At 38.8% G+C, this 21,213-nt stretch overlaps 1 protein-coding gene across 1 annotated transcript in view; it reads right to left on the reverse strand.

The window, feature by feature from the left end:
- LOC140235104 (semaphorin-5A-like) overlaps positions 1 to 20,712 on the reverse strand; it is a 61,371-nt gene extending 40,659 nt beyond the window's left edge. Inside the window, exons 1-5 of the mRNA XM_072315142.1 lie at positions 20,637 to 20,712; positions 15,876 to 16,015; positions 8,297 to 8,356; positions 6,799 to 6,939; positions 2,146 to 2,272 (exon numbers count right to left, since the gene is read on the reverse strand). Coding sequence (XP_072171243.1) covers positions 2,146 to 2,272; positions 6,799 to 6,939; positions 8,297 to 8,356; positions 15,876 to 16,015; positions 20,637 to 20,712 — 544 coding nt within the window. The remainder of the gene's footprint in view (positions 1 to 2,145; positions 2,273 to 6,798; positions 6,940 to 8,296; positions 8,357 to 15,875; positions 16,016 to 20,636) is intronic.
- Between the last annotated feature and the right edge of the window lie 501 nt (positions 20,713 to 21,213).

Raw genomic sequence — 21,213 nt, forward strand, 5'->3', positions numbered from 1 at the left:
TTCCAATTGTTTCATCTCCAAATGAAAAAGGAAGTAAATTCCTTTGAATCCAAGAATGAATGTTATAAAACCACAGAAAAAGGCAACTAATCCATACCTTTTGCATCGAAAAAATGTCTTAACTGTGGTAGTACATGTATATTATCAGATGAGATTACTTTTTCACTGATAAGCATCAACACTTTTTAAAGAGAGTAAACAGCATTTACAGAAGACAAATATTTGTCTTTTAAAAGGTCATTGTGAATGTTTGCAATTGCTGTAATACTTCAGAATCAAGATAAGTGGATCAGAATGATGTTGCAGACATTACTTGCTTTTTTTTTTTTCACTTACAATATGCAAGTATTCATACACAAAAATGTTTGCCACAAAATGGGTGCTTCCCCCTGCAATGTGAGGCTTCAGCATTGTAGGCTGATGTGGACCCACTCAATGCTCTAGAGCTTGATGGCATCTCCAAAGTGAGAAGCCATGAGAAAGGACCTACAAGCACTTCATAAGATGTCACATGTGACAGCACGCTGTAAACCCGTCATCCTTTTCTTTAATACTGAAGCTGATACAGTACTCTCCGTGTAATCGGGTATCGCTTAAAGGGAAGGTAAACCCTAAGAGCAATGTGAATTGAGTGAAAGCAGCAACATTAGTAGAACGCATCAGTGAAAGTTTGAAGAAAATCGGACAATCGATGCAAAAGTTATGAATTTTTGAAGTTTTGATGTTGGAACCGCTGGATGAGGAGACTACTAGAAGTTATGACGTATGAGTGGACAACAATACAAAGAAAATATAAAGAAAATGCTACAAAAATCAATATTTCATGAAAATTACGAATTCCGTCAACTTGATACTGACATATGTTAAGGGTAACAATTATTTCCCCTGTTTTCTGAAAGCGGTTAGTCGAGTGCTCTTTCATAATGCTAGAAAAATGAATTTTTGTTGAATTTCCTTTATATTTTCTTTGTATTGTTGTCCTCTCATACGTCATAACCTCTAGTAGTCTCCTCATCCAGCGGTTCAAACACCAAAACTTTAAAAATTCATAACTTTTGCAACGATTTTCTGATTTTCCTCAAACTTTCACTGATGTGCTCTACTACTGTTGCTGCTTTTACTCAATCCACATTGCTCTTTGGGTTTACCTTCCCTTTAAACGGGTACCCCGTTTAATTGGGTAGTAATGTCAAAATCAGTTCCAATGCACATTAAAATTACCTGATAATCGGGTTGCCTCTCCGCATAAATGGGTAAATAATTTTCTTCTAATATAATTTCTACCCACATTTTATCGCAGATATAACACTTTAAGAAATCATGAATGTCAAATTTTCCACGGCTACTCGCATTCTCTGCTAAATTTGCAAAGAAGAACAATCATTTGGGGAGTGATTAGACATGAAAACACATGTACCAGTACCGACTTGCCACATGTAAACGAACATTACACATGTAGCTGGCACTCACAATTGAATAGACAGACAGGAGTCAAACATACTTGCGCTCCTCCCTTGCTCCACAACAACATTTACAATACAAGAAGTTTGCAACGACAATCAGGCCATGTACCAGCTCCATAATTTTGCTTTTCCCAGTCACTTAATGTTTCTCGAAAAGTAACCCGATGTTCTACGTGACTAGTGCACGCAAAGAGACGTGTTCATTTCGGAAAACACCTGCATGTTAGCGAGGAGTCTATAGTCAAACAACAAAGTTTCTGAAGACATATTTGTCCATAAAAAGAGTGTAAATTATTGCTCATGACTGAGCAAGTGTAAGGTATGTATAATGTGCCGTGCAAGCACGTGTGTACAGTGTAGATGTTTGGTACAGTGTACAATGCATGTTTTTATACACATTGTGTGCGTCAATTATGAATGAAACATGTTCTTCTGTTAATCGGGTACTCCCCTCAATCGGGTAAGAAACACTCTGCTCGAGCCTACCCTATTATGAGGAGAGTACTGTACTTGCAAGACTTGTTATGCAAATTGCAGGCTGCCAACATCTCTGCATTCATTACCATTCTAATTTCTGTCTGTTTCCTTCCAGTCAGAATGCTGCCATATGCATTCCCAGCTCACTGATTATCACAAATGTTGATAGTTTAAATGCAGGATACTTTGTAGATATTTTGCTTACTTATGTACAGCACAGTAGCATTTTCATCCCTAGTCCGTGGAAATGTGTAACCGCCATCGGGGTTGGTAGTTTCACAAGTCTGGTCCGCGATGTTGCCTTCATTGTCCACAAAGTCGCAACTCGTGAACTGCAAGAATAAATTTGACAGACGTTTTGAAGACCTGCATGAAGTTATTAATAACCATGTTTTATCCTATGATAAGCACTTACTGAAATGGGCTGCCTTCAGCTCTCTCCAACAAGTCACGATGAATATATAGGAATACTATAGTGACTGTGTAGTTCATCATTATATCTCTTGATACAGATCAGTATTAATTCCTACATTGATAAATTATGCAATGGAGAAGTTTATGGAACTTTACAATAGGTAAATTGCTGCATCATTAGAGCTTGTTTTCAATTTATAGGCAATTTTCTTGAGAAAAGTCATGCTTTGAGTGTGCATTTATTTTCACTTGCGTAACTTCAAAGTTTACATTGACAAAGCATCAACTTAGTTTGATAGTCCGACACTACAAATTCAGAGGAAAAGACATAACATGGAACAAGGCAAGTGCCATAATGTGTCTCGCCCATTCGCGTACAGGAAATTGTACGCGAATGGGATATAACAGATAAAAAAAAAGAGATATGACAGATAAATTGAGATATAAAATGGCAAAAATTTATGGCGAAAAAGAAACATGCCATAAAAACTTAACATTGGGCCCTTAAAGTTTGTTGACCCCTGCCTGTGACCATTGACCTTGTGGTGACCATCAACTCCCCAAGGGACATCTACCATCCAAGTTTGGTCACAAACGGACCTATGGATCAAAAGTTACGACCCATAATAGAAACGCGCCATAAAAACTTAACATTGGGCTCTAAAAATTTGTTGATCCATGCTTGTGACCATTGACCTTGTGGTGACCATCCACTCCCCACGGGACATCTACCATCCAAGTTTAGTCACAAATGGAGTTATGGATCAAAAGTTATGACCCGTAATAGAAACGTGCCATAAAAACTTAACATTGGGCTCTAAAAGTTTGTTGACCCCTGCTTGTGACCTTTGACCTTGTGGTGATCATCCACTCCCTAGGGGACATCTACCATCCAAGTTTAGTCACAAATGGAGTTATGGATCAAAAGTTATGACCCATAAAAGAAATGCCATAAAAACTTAACATTGGGCTCTAAAAGTTTGTTGACCCCTGCCTGTGAGCTTTGACCTTGAGGTGACCTTCATATATGGTAAAATGTGAAACTTTGTATGACCCCTCTTCCCTCGAGGTTTGATTGCAATTGAAGCCCAGAGTAAAGAGTTATTGAAGTTTTTGTAGCGTTATGGACGGACAACGGACGGACGACGGACAGACGCGCGCTGCAGGCGATCCCTTAGTCTCCCCACACCTCCAGTGGGCTCAACAAAAAAAATAACTTATGATTCCATTTCTGTGGTCTACAAAACTCATACAATAATATTGAATGTTCCATCTTTTTGTTTTTCACAGCAATCAGTACTTGAAACAAGACAGCGTAATAGTGCAACGAACTGAAAGGGTTTGATGTTACCAAGGTCGTGCATTTATACCCGATGATTAAAAACTAAAGACTCACAGGGTCTAGTGCTCACCCGACTATGTCAATCAAGTTCATCCTCCATGTATTCTTGCGGACTATTACCTTAGAACACAGTAAACACGGGGAGCTTTGGGACACTTCAAGGGGGCATGGTCTCAATTTCTTTATTCTATCACACTTGTAATAATACCTGCCAAGTTTGTAGGAAAATTTGACCATGCATTTTCTAAAAGAAGATGAAAATGTGGAAACTGGCCTCTAATTCAGTCCTGTAGCCCAAAGGGGGCCAGCCATCAATCTGCCCCAATAACCTTAAAAGAACAAAGTTAACATAATGTACATCATATTTTTGGTTTTATAGAAGAAAATAAGAAGAGTTTGTTCGCAAAAAACCGATAAGTCCATATTTGCCAAATGGAGGTTTTAGAATAAGAGAATAATAAGAAACAAGGAAAAGTAGAATTTACGCAGTGCGTAATATATGTCCCCACCGGAAGTAGCATTTTGTAGCAAAATGTACAATACAGGTCACAAATCAAGGTCAAAGGTCAAAGAAATCAAAGGTCAAAATTCTGTGTAGAAGTTTTGAAGCCCTCACCTGCTGCCATCACATAAAGCAAACGGAATCGAAATCGGGTTAGAAATGGCGAAGGAGTAGCATTTTGTAGCCATTGTACAATATAGGTCAAAAATCAAGGTCAAAGGTCAAAGAAGTCAAAGGTCAAAATTCTGTGTAGAAGTTTTGAAACCCTCACCTAGTGCCATCACATAAAGCAAACGGAATCGAAATCGGGTTAGAAATGGCGAAGGAGTAGCATTTTGTAGCAAAATGTACAATACAGGTCAAAAATCAAGGTAAAAGGTCAAAGAAGTCAAAGGTAAAAATTCTGTGAAGAAGTTTTGAAGCCCTTACCTATTGCCATCACATAAAGCAAACAGAATCGAAATCGGGTTAGAAATGGTGAAGGAGTAGCATTTTGTAGCCAATGTACAATATAGGTCAAAAATCAAGGTCAAAGGTCAAAGAAGTCAAAGGTCAAAATTCTGTGTAGAAGTTTTGAAGCCCTCACCTGCTGCCATCACATAAAGCAAACGGAATCGAAATCGGGTTAGAAATGGCGAAGGAGTAGCATTTTGTAGCAAAATGTACAATACAGGTCAAAAATTCAAGGTCAAAGGTCAAAGAAGTCAAAGGTCAAGATTCTGTGTAGAAGTTTTGAAGCCCTCAACTAGTGCCATCACATAAAGCAAACGGAATCGAAATCGGGTTAGAAATGGCGAAGGAGTAGCATTTTGTAGCAAAATGTACTATATAGGTCAAAGGTCAAGGTCAAAGGTCACAACTGAAATTCTGTGTAGAAGTTTCAAAGCTCCCACATAGTGCTATCATATAAAGCAAACAGAATCAAAATTGGCTCATAAATGACAGAGAAGTAGCAAATTGAAGATTTTGATCACACACGGACGCACACACGGACACACGGACGGACACACAGACACAAACACGTACGGAGCCTGTTTCATAGTCCCCTGCTCGAACTCGTTCGGCGGGGACAATAAAGAGAATAATAAGAAAATTTTTGCTTCTTTTGACCATAACTCCAAAAATGTTAACTTTTATATGTAGTGACCAATATATCAATTAAAAGGTATTATTTTTTACTTTATGACAGAGATTGTACTTCAAAATCTTCAAAAATGAACTTATCAGTTTTTAAAGGGAAGGTAAACCCAAAGAGCAATGTGGATTGAGTAAAAGCAACAACATTAGCAGAACACATCAGTGACAGTTTGAGGAAAATCGGACAATCGATACAAAAGTTATGAATTTTTAAAGTTTTGGTGTTGGAACCGCTGGATGAGGAGACTACTAGAGGCTATGACGTATGAGTGGACAGCAATATAAAGAAAATATAAAGGAAAATCAACAAAAATTCATTTTTCTAGCATCATGAAAGGGCAGTTGCCTAATCGCTTTCAGAAAGCAGGGGGAATAATTGGTACCCTTGATATATGTCAGTATCAAGTTGATGGAATATGTGGTTTTCGTGAAAAATGAATTTTTTGTCCAAATTTCTTTATATTTCCTTTATATTGTTGTCCTCTCATACGTCATAACCTCTAGTAGTCTCCTCATCCAGCAGTTCCAACACCAAAGCTTTAAAAAATCATAACTTTTGCATCGATTGTCCGATTTTCTTCAAACTTTCACTGATGTGTTCTACTAATGTTGCTGCTTTCATTCAATCCACATTGCTCTTTGGGTTTACCTTCCCTTTAAGAACAAACTCTTCATATGTAACTATGGTATAAAGATTCTCTAATTTGGGGGTTCTGGGGTCCTTAGCCCCTGCTGCACCCCTCCCCCCCCCCCAAAAAAAAAAAAAAAACACACACACACCTGGAGCATGGTGTCCATTTAGTGAAAATTTGACAATACATTTTCAAGATGATCGAAATATGTAAATTGTAAAATTCAGTCCTACCAAGTTCAGTGAAAATCCATCATGGGGTTTTCAAGAAGATCAAAATGTAAAAAATTTCTGCATGATGGACAATGCAAACAACATGATGAACAAACACAGTATATGGCACACAACAAATAATTTAATTACAATGGCTCACTCGGGCCTTTGGCTCAGGTGAGGTAAAAAGGTCTCCTGTATGAGCCAATTACTATTTATACATAATCCTTAGATTCAGTTGCAGTTTTACTTTTAAAGAGCCCCTTACTTCCTGATTCCAGTTACAATTGATTCTCATATGGCTAATGCATTTTATGAGGGCTCAGTTCCTATTGAATTGGCAAATTTTCTCTTTTTAAAAAAAAATCTGATTTGTATATATTTCACGAATTTAACCAATTCTTTATCATTGTCCCCAAATAAACATTTGTAGGATACACCATAAACTCAGAGTTGCCAGTTTCACAAAGACATGATGACAATTTTTGCCGCTAAATTTCATCAGGACTTGCTGGGTTAAAAGAAAATAAAAAGAAGACAGGCAGGAAGGAGGGATATCAGTTAAGTGCATGAAATCACATGTGAGTTTGATGAAGGTATCAAACATTAATCCACTTACTCCACTGTTGACTGAAAAGTCACAAAAGAAACAAGCAGGATTCTGGGCGTTCGTGCCACAGAAGTACAGTCTTGGACAGCTACTGCTGTCACACTGTCCTCCCAATGATGAGACATATCGGATGTAGTTGTAACAGTCCTCCTGGGGAGAGAAGAAATTACATTATCACTTCTATGAAAAATTGAAATGAGTTTTTTTTTTTTTCATCACTTGTAAGACAGTGTTTATTGCACCTGATTGGCAAAGTGCCCTACATCATCGTAAATAATTATTTACATTGATGTAGGGCACTTTGTCAATCAGTTGCAATAAAAATGTCTCAAAGGAAGAACGTCACGAATCTGAATAATTATGCAGTACCCGCTGCATGCTATAATGAGATATATAATGCTAATCGAGATTACGCCTGTCCAGACATCAGGATGTCATAGGTTTGAATCGTGCTCAAATATGTACGCCCATAATTCTTCTTCATGGTTGATACTACAAAGCACTGATCAATTTAGTGCTTATTTACATCAATGTAGGGCAATTTATCAATCAGTGCTGATAAAAACATCTTGACCAATAATGAATACTTTTAGTTTCCAAAGTAAAGCATTCTATAGGTTGATATCTTTACTGTCTATCTGTGGTCAAAACTAGAGAGACAAATGAGAAAGTAAGAGTGAGAGTGCTCATAAATTCATAATATTCTTTAAAAATTATAATTTTTTCCATTAACCTACAAATCTCATTTACAATCAACTTGATGAACTTGATTTAATGACTTGATACTTTGAAAATTGAAAGGTTAGAAGTTCCTGTGACACTGAAACAAACATTCTGACTGTCTACAAGTCTCTGCTCCCAATCTCACAAGATAGCCATCAAAGTTTGTAGTTACTGACAACTTCCCACATCCTCCCACATCTTTCCACTTTTGTACACTTAGTTATACACAGTGAAGACACAGATGTGGAAAATTGTTACAAATACCATATTAGTCATTATGTTGCCCTTGAATGTTAATTTTTCTTACTCTTCAATTGACAATATTTGACCAGAATAAATTAAAATCAGAGTGACAAAAAATTCTAATATTTTACAGAGGGCATGTTTCAAGTATATTCTACAAATATGGCATACATGATACTCAGGGTATAGGTACACTTTAAATGTGTCATAACTTTGTGAGTTTTAGTTTCAATTTGATGAACCTTTACTTATTCTGTTCACTTGATTCAATCTATTTTGATAGGAGCCAACTTGAATATGGCATGATTTTTTTTTTTTAGATTGTGGAAGTTCAGACAACAAAGAAGTGCCACAATTTGCACGGTTGCAATAACCTGCTCAAAACAAGCATCATCAATGTCTCAAAATGTTAAAACGGTTAGCTCCTGGAAAAATCCTTTCCATGAAGGACTGTGATATTGATGAAACTTGCTGTAACAGTTCAAAAGGTAATAAATGCTTCAAGAATCAGATGAAATTCCTACACCTACAATGTACTTACAGTAGTTGGCATCAATTGATAACAAGAGAAGCCGCTATCGTCATAGCACTCTCCAACAGTCTGCAATGTGAGGCAATAAAAAGATAATTCAAGGAGACAAATCCTATAATCAATAGAAAAAAAAAAGATCTATGAACACTATGTACACTTGACACTAGATACTTGGAGCACTTTATCAAAATCTACCGAATCTGCTGTATTTAAAACAATTCATTTCATGAAAAATGGCAGGGTTAAGGCTGAAATTGAAGAGACAGAACTAGATAGATATAGATAGATAGATATCTATAGATAGATAAAGAAATAAACTAGAACTGTCACTCATTGTGATTTATATACCCCCACCCACAACTGAGGGAATTAGTTCAACAAGGATTTTTTATTTTATTTTTTACTTTTTAATGAAAAAAAAATTACCATGGCAATGCACTGTTCAACAGTGAATAAATGTATTGCTCACTGTTAGTCACATGTCCCACATTTCAAGTCAAGTGCTCAAAAACTGAGTGAGCAAGATGAATAAACTGACGATTTCCATGGTTTTTCTTAAAAATTGTGTAACCATGGCAACACAATGTTGGACATTAAGAAAAAAAAAATGAGTCTGCACAACTATATATCATAGCCGTCACATGTGCCAAATTTCAAGCCAAATGCTAAAAGGATGAGGGGCTTAGTTGAATTCACAATATTAGTGTTATCATTTTCATTCAAAATATACGGTTACCATGGCAACACATTTTCCACACTGACAAAAGATTTTTTGCACATCTAGGTAATGTTGAGGTAACATGTGCCAAATTTGAAGCCAAAATGCTCTAAACAGAGAGAGTTAGGAGAATCGAAATGTTTGTATGATTTTCATTCAAAATGCACTGTTACCATGGTAACACATTGTTCAACAATTATGAAATATGAAGTTTGCATATTTCTGTACTATAATGGTTGCATGTGCCAAATTTCAAGCCAAATGCTCAAAGACTGAGGGAGTTACCTGAATCCACAATATTTTTGTATGATTTTCATTCAAACTATGCTGTTACCATGGCAACACAATGATCAACAATGACGAAAGGTTAAGTTTGCACTCCTACGTACCATAGTGGTCAGGTGTGCCAAATTTCAAGACAAATGCTCAAAGACTGAGGGGGTTGGCTGAATCCACATGCTTTTTGGTTAAAAAAAAAGTTACCATGGCAATGCATTGTTCAACAATAATGATAGATTAAGTTTGAACATCTATATGCTATAGTGGTCACATGTGCCAAATTTCAAGCCAAATGCTCAAAGACTGAGGGAGTTAACTGAATCCACAATATTTTTGCATGATTTTCATTCAAAATATACTGTTACCATGGCAACACATTGATCAACAATGACGAAAGACTATGTATGCTCATCTACGTACTATAGTGGTCACATGTGCCAAATTTCAAGCAAAATGCTCAAAGACTGACTAGGTAGTTACCTGAATCCACAATATTTTTGTATGCATTTTAGTGAAAAGATGCTGTTACCATGGCAAAGCATTGTTCACCACCGACGAAAGATTAAGTTTGCACATCTATATGCTATAGTGGTTGCATGTGCCAAATTTCAGGCCAAATGTGACCCTGCACCTCAAAACAAACAAAAAGTCGCCAGACATGAATTTTTAGTTAAGACCACATTCTGAAAGAACAGACTTTAAGCTTTAAAATGATGTATAACTCAAATCAAATGGACTCTCCTAACCTATCTAAATATTGGAAAGAAAGCACAAACTCAGGAAAAGTGTGAACTGAGAAAAGAGGCTCTGAAGTACAGTGTCTATTCAAGCGCTTAATCTTTACCAAACTGTGCTGGCTGTGCGATGAATGGGACAAAAAACAGGAAGTAAACCACCAGAGTAACAACAATGAAGGGATTAGCAGATTAAACTGAAATTAAGCATGCCTCATTAACACATTCTGTTCATAATTAATGCCAACTTTCAAAGCAGTAGCCCTATCCTTTCAAAAGTTATTAGAGTTGAAAGTGAAGAGTGTGGACAAGGTTTTTCAGAAATGAAAAGGGGATTCTAAAGACACACCTAATCACACTATTCTACCAAAAATGTTCGAGATAAACTGCTAAAAAAAACACACTTTCCTGCCCGTTTTATGATACCAAATTTTAACATAATGTAAAAGAAGACCCGCTCTTTCAGAAAATATGAAAAAGTCAAGTTCGGCTAGGTTGATCCATTTCACTTATTTTCAGTCCTCATGCAAAATCAGTGTGTGCGACTTTATGTTCGTTTTGAGGTGCACGGTCACAAATGCTCAAAGAGTGAGGGAGTTAACTGAATCCAAAATATTTTTGTATGATTTTCATTCAAAATATGCCGTTACTATGGCAACACATTGATCACCACTGACGAAAGATTACGTTTACATATCTACGTACCACAGTGGTCATGTGTGCCAAATTTCTAGCTAAATGCTCAAAGACTAAAGGAAGTTAGCTGAATCCACAATATTTTTGTATGTTTTTTGGTTAAAAAAAAAAGCTGTTAACATGGCAACGCATTGCTCACCACTGATGAAAGATTAAGTTTGCACATCTATATACTATAGTGGTCATGTGTGCCAAATTTCAAGTCAAATGCTCTAAGACTGAGGGAGTTAACTGAATCCACAATATTTTCGTATGATTTTCATTCAAACTATGCTGTTACCATGGCAATACATTGATCAACAATGACGAAAAAGTAAGTATGCACATCTACATACCATAGTGGTCACATGTGTCAATTTTCAAGCCAAATGCTTGAAAACTGAAGGAGTTAGGCTAATCCACACATTTTTGTATGATTGGTAAAAAAAAAGTGCTGTTGCCATGGCAACAGATTTATTAACACACACATCACAGGTGTTTTGCACAAATATACATTACACTGATCGCATGAAATCCCAAATTCAAACTGAATTGCAACAACACTGAAAGAGTAGTGCAATCCACAACATTTTGTAAGATTTTTATGAAAATCTTCCGTTGCCATGGCAACGCATTATGAAATACTCATTAAAAAGGTGTCTTGCACATCTGCCTGTGATAGCGGTCACACATGCCAAATTTGAAGTTAATTGCTCAAACTAGAAATGTCGCTATGGCGACTGGTATGCCTCCGCCATAATGCATGATTCTCCTAATAGGTCTATAGTACATGTGGACAATGTGCGATTACATTTTCACAAAACTGGCAAAATATCAAAATGACATGTTTGTCACAAAAGTGTTGAATGTTCACCTTACTTGACATAGGTTTAATTGGATGAATAGGAGAGCACGTATTTGGGGATTGAAGGACTTTAACTTGACTTTGTCCCTTTTATAAGTTTATGCCTTGAGTAAGTTTCAAGGTATGGATAAAAAATGCAATTTCCGTATTGAATAGTAAATTGTTACCATTTTCATCTGGCCATTGACCCTAAAACTCATAAGAGAATTACTGTCAGGCAAAACATGCATAAATATGTACTAAGTTTCATGATAACTTGAGCCACTTTCGAGATATGGAGGAAGAAGTAAGTTCAACACTTTCACTTGATCTTTGACCTTTTGACCTTTTTGGCAAAAACAAAAACAAAAACAAAACTTTCTAGAGAATCACTATCAGGTTAAAAATGCATACACCAAGTTAATAAAAAAATCCTGCTGGCAATGCACAAATATGAGGGAAATAGTAAAATTTTGAAGTGTTGCCCTTGACCTTTGACCCCTGACCTTTGACCCCATGAACCCCAAATTCCCTAGCTAATCACTGCCAGTCAGTACATGCATATACTATGTTCCATGAAGATACCTTGAACTATTTCCAAGATACGGAGAAAAAAGTTAAATTTAACATTTTTTACTCGACCTTTTCACCTTTGACCTTTGACCGCATGATCCCAAACTTTCACTAGAGAATCTTGATTGAGTAATACATGTATACACTAAGTTTCAAGAAAATATCTTCAGGCATGGCATAGATATGGGGGAAATAGTAAAATTTTAAGCATTTGACCTTGACCTTTTGACCTTTGACCTTGAGCATGTGCACCCAAAAGTTGATAGGCACAACTTCACCCCTTAATACATATACATGCCAAGTTTCATTGGGATACCTCAAAAGGTTTTTTAGTTACGCTGTCCACAAAATTCATTACGGATGGAAGGACGGACGGACGGAAGGTCGGACGGACGGACGGACGGACGGACTGACAACCCGAAAACATAATGCCTCCGGCACCAATTTGTGGCGGAGGCATAAAAATGCGAAAGTAGTTCGATCTACAAGTTTTTATGAAAATATGCCGTTGCCATGGCAACGCATTACGCGATACTAATGAAAAAGGTGTCTTGCACATCTACGTTTGATAGTGGTCACAGTATGCCAAATTTGGGGTCAATTCCTCAAAAAATGAGAGAAGAGTTCGATCCACAACATTATGTAAGATTTTTTTTAAAATTTGTCATTGCCATGGCAACTCATTATGCAATACTAACGAAAAAGGTGTCTTGCACATCTCCCTTTGATAGCAGTCACATATGCCAAATTTGGGGTTAATTGCTCAAAAAATGAGAGAGTAGTTCGATCCACAAGTTTTTACGAAAATATTCCGTTGCCATGGCAACACATTATGCGATACTAACGAAAAAGGTGTCTTGCACATCTACCTTTGATAGTGGTCACACATGCCAAATTTGGGGTCAATTGCTCAAAAAATGAGAGGAGTTCGACCCAAAAGATTTTGCAACGGACCGACTGCCCGACCGACCGACCGATCGGCCACCCGACCTCAGAGTGATTCCTATATACCCACCCCCCCCCCCCCTACACACAATGTGTGGGTGGGGGTATAATAAATAAACAAAAAGAGAGATGCAGGATATTTTGGTCATCACTTAAAGGTGCATGGTCCCGGTGTTTTAGTCAAATGCGTATGCGGGTGCACGGCGCAAGTTTCCTATAGAGACCTACGCTATCGACTCCTCTTTAGCTCTTACGCTTTGGCCCACTTCCCCGAGTCCGAAGAAGTCCGATTCACTGTAGTCAGTGGTCGGATCACAGTTCGGCTCATGATTCGGCTGAGGGGGATGACAGCTTTAGCAAACTACTTTTGTGATGTCATAATAACAATCACATATGCACGCACCCTGGCATTACTACAGACTGCGCAATGCGCAGAGAAGACAACAAAGGCAACGTTACTTAGCAACAGCTACACACTTTATTCTTGGTGACAGCTGAACTTCGGTAATCTTCGTATCAATGCTAACGGTGATCGGCAGTATCATCAACAGCACCCTCTACACTACCGGGACTATGCCCCTTTAAAGGTGCATGGTCTCGGTGTTTTAGTCAAATGCATATGCGGGCGCACGGCGCAAGTTTCCTGTAGAGACCTACGCTATCGACTCCTCTTTAGCGCTTACGCTTTGGCCCACTTCCCCGAGTCCGAAGAAGTCCGATTCACTGTAGTCAGTGGTCTGATCACAGTTCGGCTCATGATTCGGCTGAGGGGGATGACCGCTTTAGCAAACTTCTTTTGTGATGACATAATAACAAGCACACATGCATGCACCCTGGCGTTACTACAGATTGCGCAATGCGCAGAGAAGACAACAAAGGCAACATTACTTAGCAACACCTACGCACTTTACTTTGATGACAGCTCAACTTCGGCAATCTTTTGTATCAATGCTGACGGTGATCGGCAGTATCATCATAACAGCGCCCTCTACACTATCGGGACTATGCACCTTTAAAGGGGATGGCTAGTAGCTGATCAGTGGGAATCAGTGAGAATGCTGGGGGATGATTGTTCCAATCCTTAAAGGGGCATAGTCCCAGTAGTATAGATGGCACTGTTGATGATACTGCCGATCATCGTTAGCATTGATACGAAGATTACCAAAGTTGAGCTGTCATCAAGAGTAAGTGCGTAGGTGTTGCTAAGTAACGTTGCCTTTGTTGTCTTCTTTGCACATCGCGCAGTCTGTAGTAATGCCAGGGTGCGTGCATATGTGTTTGTTATTGTGACATCACAAAAGAAGTTTGCTAAAGCTGTCATCCCCCTCAGCCGATTCATGAGCCGAACTGTGATCGGACTACTGACTACACTGAATCGGACTTCTTCGGACTCGGGAAAGTGGGCCAAAGCATAAGCGGCAAAGAGAAGTCGATAGCGTAGGTCTCTACAGGAAACTTGTGCCGTGCGCCCGCGTACGCATTTGACTAAAACACCGGGACCATGCACCTTTAACCCTAAAGGGGCCGGGCTTTTTTGGCTATGCTCAGACCGGGGGGGGGGGGGGGGGGGGGGGGGATGGATTCCGCCTTTAAGGGATTCATTCAAGAGTACATTATATATCTATTGTTGTGTGAAAATTATTTGCTTCAGAATGGTTTCATATTCAAGTAATGTGCAGTTTAATGTTTCCAGATTGGCATGCCTGTACAGTGACGGGGCATTAAACTGCACATTAATCGAATATGAGACCGTTCTGAAGCAAATAATTTTCACAGAACAATAGATCTATATATAAAATGTACTCTTAAATGAATCCCACAAGAATTGGAACAATCATCCCCCAGCAGTCCCACTGATTCCCACTGTTCAGTTACTAGCCATCCCCTTAATCACCTGATCTCAATTTACAGCATCTCATATACATCAAAATTCAGTTCATTCCACAGAAATGTTTTCTTTGTACAGCAATATTTCACCATCTTTAATCATATAGAATGGATGATTTACCATCACTTTGCAGTGTAAAAAATATTCTTTCAAAATCCTCTACACAGTATGAGTAATACCAGCAGTCCCACTCAGCTTACAATTTTTTTTGTGTGTGTTATCTGTCAATCAATGATACATACATTTCCATCGTGCTCAGCTATACTCATACTGCAAAAGTGGATCGATATTTTCGTGCGATTACTTTTTCACGCTTGGCTGTGCAAGAAGAGTTTCGCATGCGAACACACATCACAACAAAAAGATCACAAATTTTATGAATATCATGGTGAGATGATAATACAACTTTTATGAACTACAGAGCTCTGTTTGCATTGTTTACCATCGAATGGTCTTTAGGCCAGATAATGACTTAATTGTGACTTTTTAAAGAAGTTTGTTTCACTTCATTCTGATTTCTGGTTGTTAAATTATTTTCCCATGGCAAATGAAATCATTATTTTGACATATTAACAGTATTCACATTAAAATATATGAATGAGAGTAATAACACAGTACTTGTACATACAGGTCTAAGTAATAGCATCAATTTACTTGTGTCTATAGGGACAGATAGAGGAGACCATTATCAATTCAGAAATTGATTGACATAAATAACGGCTTCTGGGAAATACAATATCATGTAATTTTTCTCTTAAACTGAAGAAACAAAACACATCTACATGCACACACACACACACACACACACACACACATACACACTCATTTACAATCATCTACATCATCTCCACAACCTTTTTTATGTTTTGTGTCAATATAGTGTACATAGCAGCACAAAACATTATGATCTGCTATGTGTGTATTAAACTAACCTGCTGACTCCTAGAATTGTTGTTGTATGAGTAGTAGATTATGGTTCCATTGCCACCAAAAAACACCCCAGGAGGATTTGGAACGTCCAACTCCAGGACGCGAAAGTCGCTTCCTTCTTCCAGTTGAATGATATTTACAGCTGGTAATAACAGAAAGAATAGAACAGTCCCATTCTTTAATACAAACTAGTGATACCACATATATGAGGATTGAGTGAGGACAATTGGACAGTTCATTCAAATGTTATGAATAATGTTAAAGTTTTTCGTGCTGCCACGCCATCAATGCATGAGAAGACAACAACAGCATGTTTGTGATGTGTTCTCATTGCTGAATGATCTCAATTTTCACATATTTGGGTATCATTCCCCGTAAATGTTGAGCACCTTTAACACTTTGCTGGATTAGCTGTAGGCTAGTGTGTGAGAAATGACCATTAAATTTAGGAATTCGTTGAGAATACCATTTTAATACTTATCATATCCTTTTTAGCCTTTGGATGAACATTAAAGATAATATAAAGTTTTGGTATTACCTCAAAAGTTTCCCTGAATTTCCTTGTCTTAGTTTGTGTTTCAGGTTAAAGTACCTTTCATATAACTAACACTGTGAGACTTACTCGCCCCAAAGTGCTCTCATGTCTTAGTAATCATTCAATAATGGTTTCGTACCAGAGCCGTACCAGAGGCGAGGGTACCAATTATAGTACACGTATTGTGCGAGATAACTGCGACCAGCAGCGTGCAGCCCCATACGCATACTGTGTAGCTAACTGCGACCAGCAGCCCCATACGCATAGCTAAATGGGGCTTCGCATTGTAGCTTACAGGATCATGACAGATTTAGTATCACGGGTAAATATCAACTTAAAATCCAAAAATTTCTTCAATTTGAAGACTTACCAGTTAAGTTGAAGTATTGAAAACAGGCATTGGGCAACGTTTGGTTTTGCCAATAGTCCCTTTCTGTTCGAATTGATGACTGAATGTGACTCGGTCGAGAGGACCTTGGGAGAGCTACACTGAATTGACGGCCAGCGCATGACCGCACAAACATCTTATCCGTTCATGGATTTGAAATTTGTCCGCATGTGATGTGTGGGTATGCGCTGGTCGTAGTAATCAGTGTATGTAGCTCTCCCAAGGTCCTCTCGACAGAGTCACATTCAGTCATCAATTCGAACAGAAAGGGACTATTGGCAGAACCAAACGTTGCCCGAAGCCTGTTTTCAAGACTTCAATTGGTAAGTCTTCAAATTGAAGAATTTTGGGGATTTTAAGTTGATATTTACCGCGAAACTAAATCTGTCATGATCCTGAATGCTACAATGCGAAGCCCCATTACGCTATGCGTATGGGGCTGCTGGTCGCAGTTAATTGCATGATTACTAAGAAATGAGAGCACTTTGGGGCGAGTAAGTCTCACAGTGTTAGTTATATGATAGATACTTTAACCTGAAACATGGAAATTCAGGGAAACTTTTGAGGTACCAAAACTTTTTATTATCTTTAATTGTCAGATAATGTCAATCAAAGTGGATACAGTACTTGAAATATATTGTACATAATGCATGAGGCTTACATAAAATCCCCTCAACAATACTATCATGGTGACAATTAGCATGTGACCCGCGATAACGGTTTCATGCAAAAGTCGCAAGAGCAAATTCCCTCCTAGGCGGGGTATAAAGATTTTGACCACTATTTTTGTCGATTTTGGGTTTTTGCAGAAATTGAATATTTGATATGTTTTCTACATCTACACTAAATTTCACAGCATAACACTAAGTTTTTCCTACCGAAAATGGAATTTTAAACACCCTATCTTGGATCGCACTCGTCAGTTTCAATCTTCTTTCGAACGCCACGCCACTATGCCCAGTGTTGCTACGGCGCGGCATCTCGCGTGCGATTGGATAGCGCGTCGCACACATTTACATAGTTCGGCTTTCGGAGATACGCCTCACAGTGTGTCGGAAATGTTTTGTCCACGCATGCATGCTCCATTGTTGTTGATACAATAGATACCAGTCCGCTCGGTCTTTAGTGTATGCTCTTCGTTTGGCTTTCTATCCGAGCTTTTCTACCGCAATGTTCGACAACGGAAGTGAAACAAAAAGTGAACAGCAACACTAGGCAGCACTAACTTAACGTGAAAATAGATACGATAGGGAACATGGTTTAAGCGTATCAGAGTGGCAAATCGCCACACATTAAAATCGTAGAACATACGATCAGAAACTGACTTAAGGGCTTTTTACACTTGTAAATTTTTGCTTAGCCCCGGACCAACGGTGGGGCTAAGGGGGGGCCTTAGCCCCACCGTTGGTACGGGACTATCCTTAGCCCACTTTCTGTTTACACTCGTTTTTGCCAAAGTGGGCTAGCCCCACCGATAGTACGGTACTATCTGGCCCTGCAAAATAGCAGGGGTTAGCACCGCAATTGCGGTGCCAAGCAAGTGAGTGTAAACAGAACGAAAAAATAATCCTGGGCTAAGCGACGGAGACGAAGTCCGACCCTCACTGACCAATCAGAAACGAGGTAATCAAGTGCTGCCGGTGCGTGCGTGTACGTGTACAGTACACAACGTAATTATGAATAATCATGTGGTTTGGAAAGTCCGGGGCTAAGAAATACGAGTGTAAAAAGGTCAGTTTTCTCCTTAGCCCCGGACAAGAGATAGTATGGGACTAATTGGCGAGTGTAAAAAGCTGAAAAAATTGGTCCGGGACTAATGATAGTCCTGGGTCAGAGAAAGTCCGGGGTTAAGAAATACAAGTGTAAAAAGGGCTTTATTAATTGTGCTTGTAGTAAATATGACAGCAGGTTGACTCAAAAGGACATCAGAAGAGAGAAACGGAGTGGTCATAAATGACCAGTATTCAAATAATACACTGAAGTTAACGTCAAAATCGCACCACACTATTAAGTAAAGTCGTGTTTGTTTGTTTGTTTGTTTGTTTGTTTGCTTGCTTGTTTACAGCACAATGAAACACACGCACGGCTTGAAAAAAACAAAAACAAAACAGAACAGGAAGCTTGACCCTTTTCATCTTTCTGCCTTCGTAAGGGTCCCAGTGATGAAATTTACAAGACAAATCAACCGCTATAAAATTGTGACTTGTAAAGATGTTGATACGAATGTGCCACCGGCGCTCCCGTGACTTATACACACATGCATAGCGTGTGGATGTCACTGAGTAATACGTGCTCCATACACATGTAACCAGCAGCTTGTAATTATCGTATCCGTCATCTTGAAAGACGTACTGATAAACAAACCCGAGCGAAACGCATTGTGCACTCGGCTCCATACGCCGAGTTCCGGGGAAGATGCCCGGGAAATTTGACTCTCTTAGTTAGCCAATCAGAAGCTGCTGTGGTTGCTAAAGGCGGAGCTTAATCTCAATTGGCACCATTGTACGGATGGGTGATTCTCACCTCGCATCGCCGCTGGGCATCGTCTTTGAGCAATTCAATGAAAAAATGAATTTTCAAAATTCCCGACTTTTGCCTGAAACCGTTGTCGCCGGTCACATAAACTCGCCTATAGTCGACATCGCACGTGTCGAATAATCGCGCAAGTCGATGATTTTAAAAAGTCCCGATTTTTCCCCATTGACTTACGTGTATTAATTCACTCACAAGTCGAATTTTGTAAGTCGAATACTCGCCTAAGTCGATGAAATTCCAAGAACACTTTCATGGAAAAACCATTAAATTCACTGTGCCTAAGTCGAATAAGATTTTATTGTGCAATAAATCACTGTCAAAATCACGAGACGCCAGTTTTTGTTTACATAAGAACTAGCCCGACCAGACAGGTGACAAAAAAATGATCTAAAGTATCAAAATTCAAAGCGATCGCATGCGATTGTTGAACTCTCTTCCTGTTTGGAGGTCCGCTGGTCCAGCCCAGTCGCGCTAGCGCTACGTACATACAGCGACTGGGCTGTGTAATAGTTGTGCGTACAGCGACTGGGCTGTGTATAGTCTGTGTATGTTTGCAGTCTGTGCTGTGCAGTTGATGGATGAAGCTGCTGAGTTTTCAAAGCGAAAAGTAGGGGGAAAGTTACGGGCACGGGTAAATCAGAATTACACCTCTACACGCATTTCAAGCCACGGTATGGTAAACTGGAATCAATCACTGATCACTGCTCAAATATCGTTCATATTCACTTCCCCAAGGTTTAACAAGGGTGTAAAGTAATCGGACCTGTGCCAATACTAATGCACTGTCCATGCAAAGTTAGCCGCGTCCATGCAAAGTTAGCCGCGGCCCTGCCAGGCGACCCGTGCTGCGGCACACCACCTCTCCAGCTCTCGGCTCCAGAGTAGACAACACACATGTATATTTATACATAATGTACGTGTGGTGTAACTGTTGTTAAGTCGATTTTTTCAACTTACGCACAAGTCGAAAATCACCTAAGTCAATGTGTTTTGCTCAGTCCCGAGAAGATCGACTTATGCGAGTTTAACTGTATGTACATGCTGAATACATGAAATGGGAAGTATTGTCCGAGAAACTGTGACACTTGGGAGTGTTTTTGTCAATCTTGTTTCCATTTTACAAACATCCCCTACCAAAACATTACCTTTATCTCCCATGAGGAAGCACAAGGCTGCTTGCTAGATATTAAAACACATACCATTCTGCTTGCCTATAAAGAACCTAACAACTAAACTTGTTTTAATCTCATTCATTACAGGCAAAGAATTGAACTCCTCCACCTTGTATCTCAAACAAATACTCACAGAAACCATTTGAGAGTTGAATGGTGAGAAGAGCATGACAGCCACAAAAGATCAGCGCACACAGACTAGACTTCATGTTGCTCTTGGATTCTTGACTGGAAAAAACACACACAAAAAAAACAAACAAACAAAGCAAGATGAAACAAACTATAAGGTGATTGGGGGGGAAAGTCGAATAAAATCTTTGCAGGTTTCAGTGGTGGTAAAACATTTGGTAGTAGAAGGCCTCAGTCCTCCAAGGTTTAAAAGTTAACACAACATAAACATTATGCACTTGCAAGAAGATCAAATAGTTTAAGAAATACATTTTACATGGGTGATGTTCATCACACCAAAGATTCATTAATCTGAAATGAAATACAGCTTGTTATTCCGAAGGATCATTATTCTGAAAACTTGCACATTCCTGATACATGAGTGTTTGTTAATCTGAAAATGAAGTAAGATTCTCTAGTCTGAAAATGAAATACCCTGTGTTAATCTGCAAATGAAACAAGGAAAAGTAGAAATAACGCGGTGCATAATATATGTCCCCGCTGGAAGTAGCATTTTGTAGCAAAATGTACAATATAGGTCA

The sequence above is a fragment of the Diadema setosum genome, chromosome 11 (assembly GCF_964275005.1).
Source record: "Diadema setosum chromosome 11, eeDiaSeto1, whole genome shotgun sequence".
Lineage (NCBI taxonomy): Eukaryota > Metazoa > Echinodermata > Echinoidea > Diadematoida > Diadematidae > Diadema > Diadema setosum.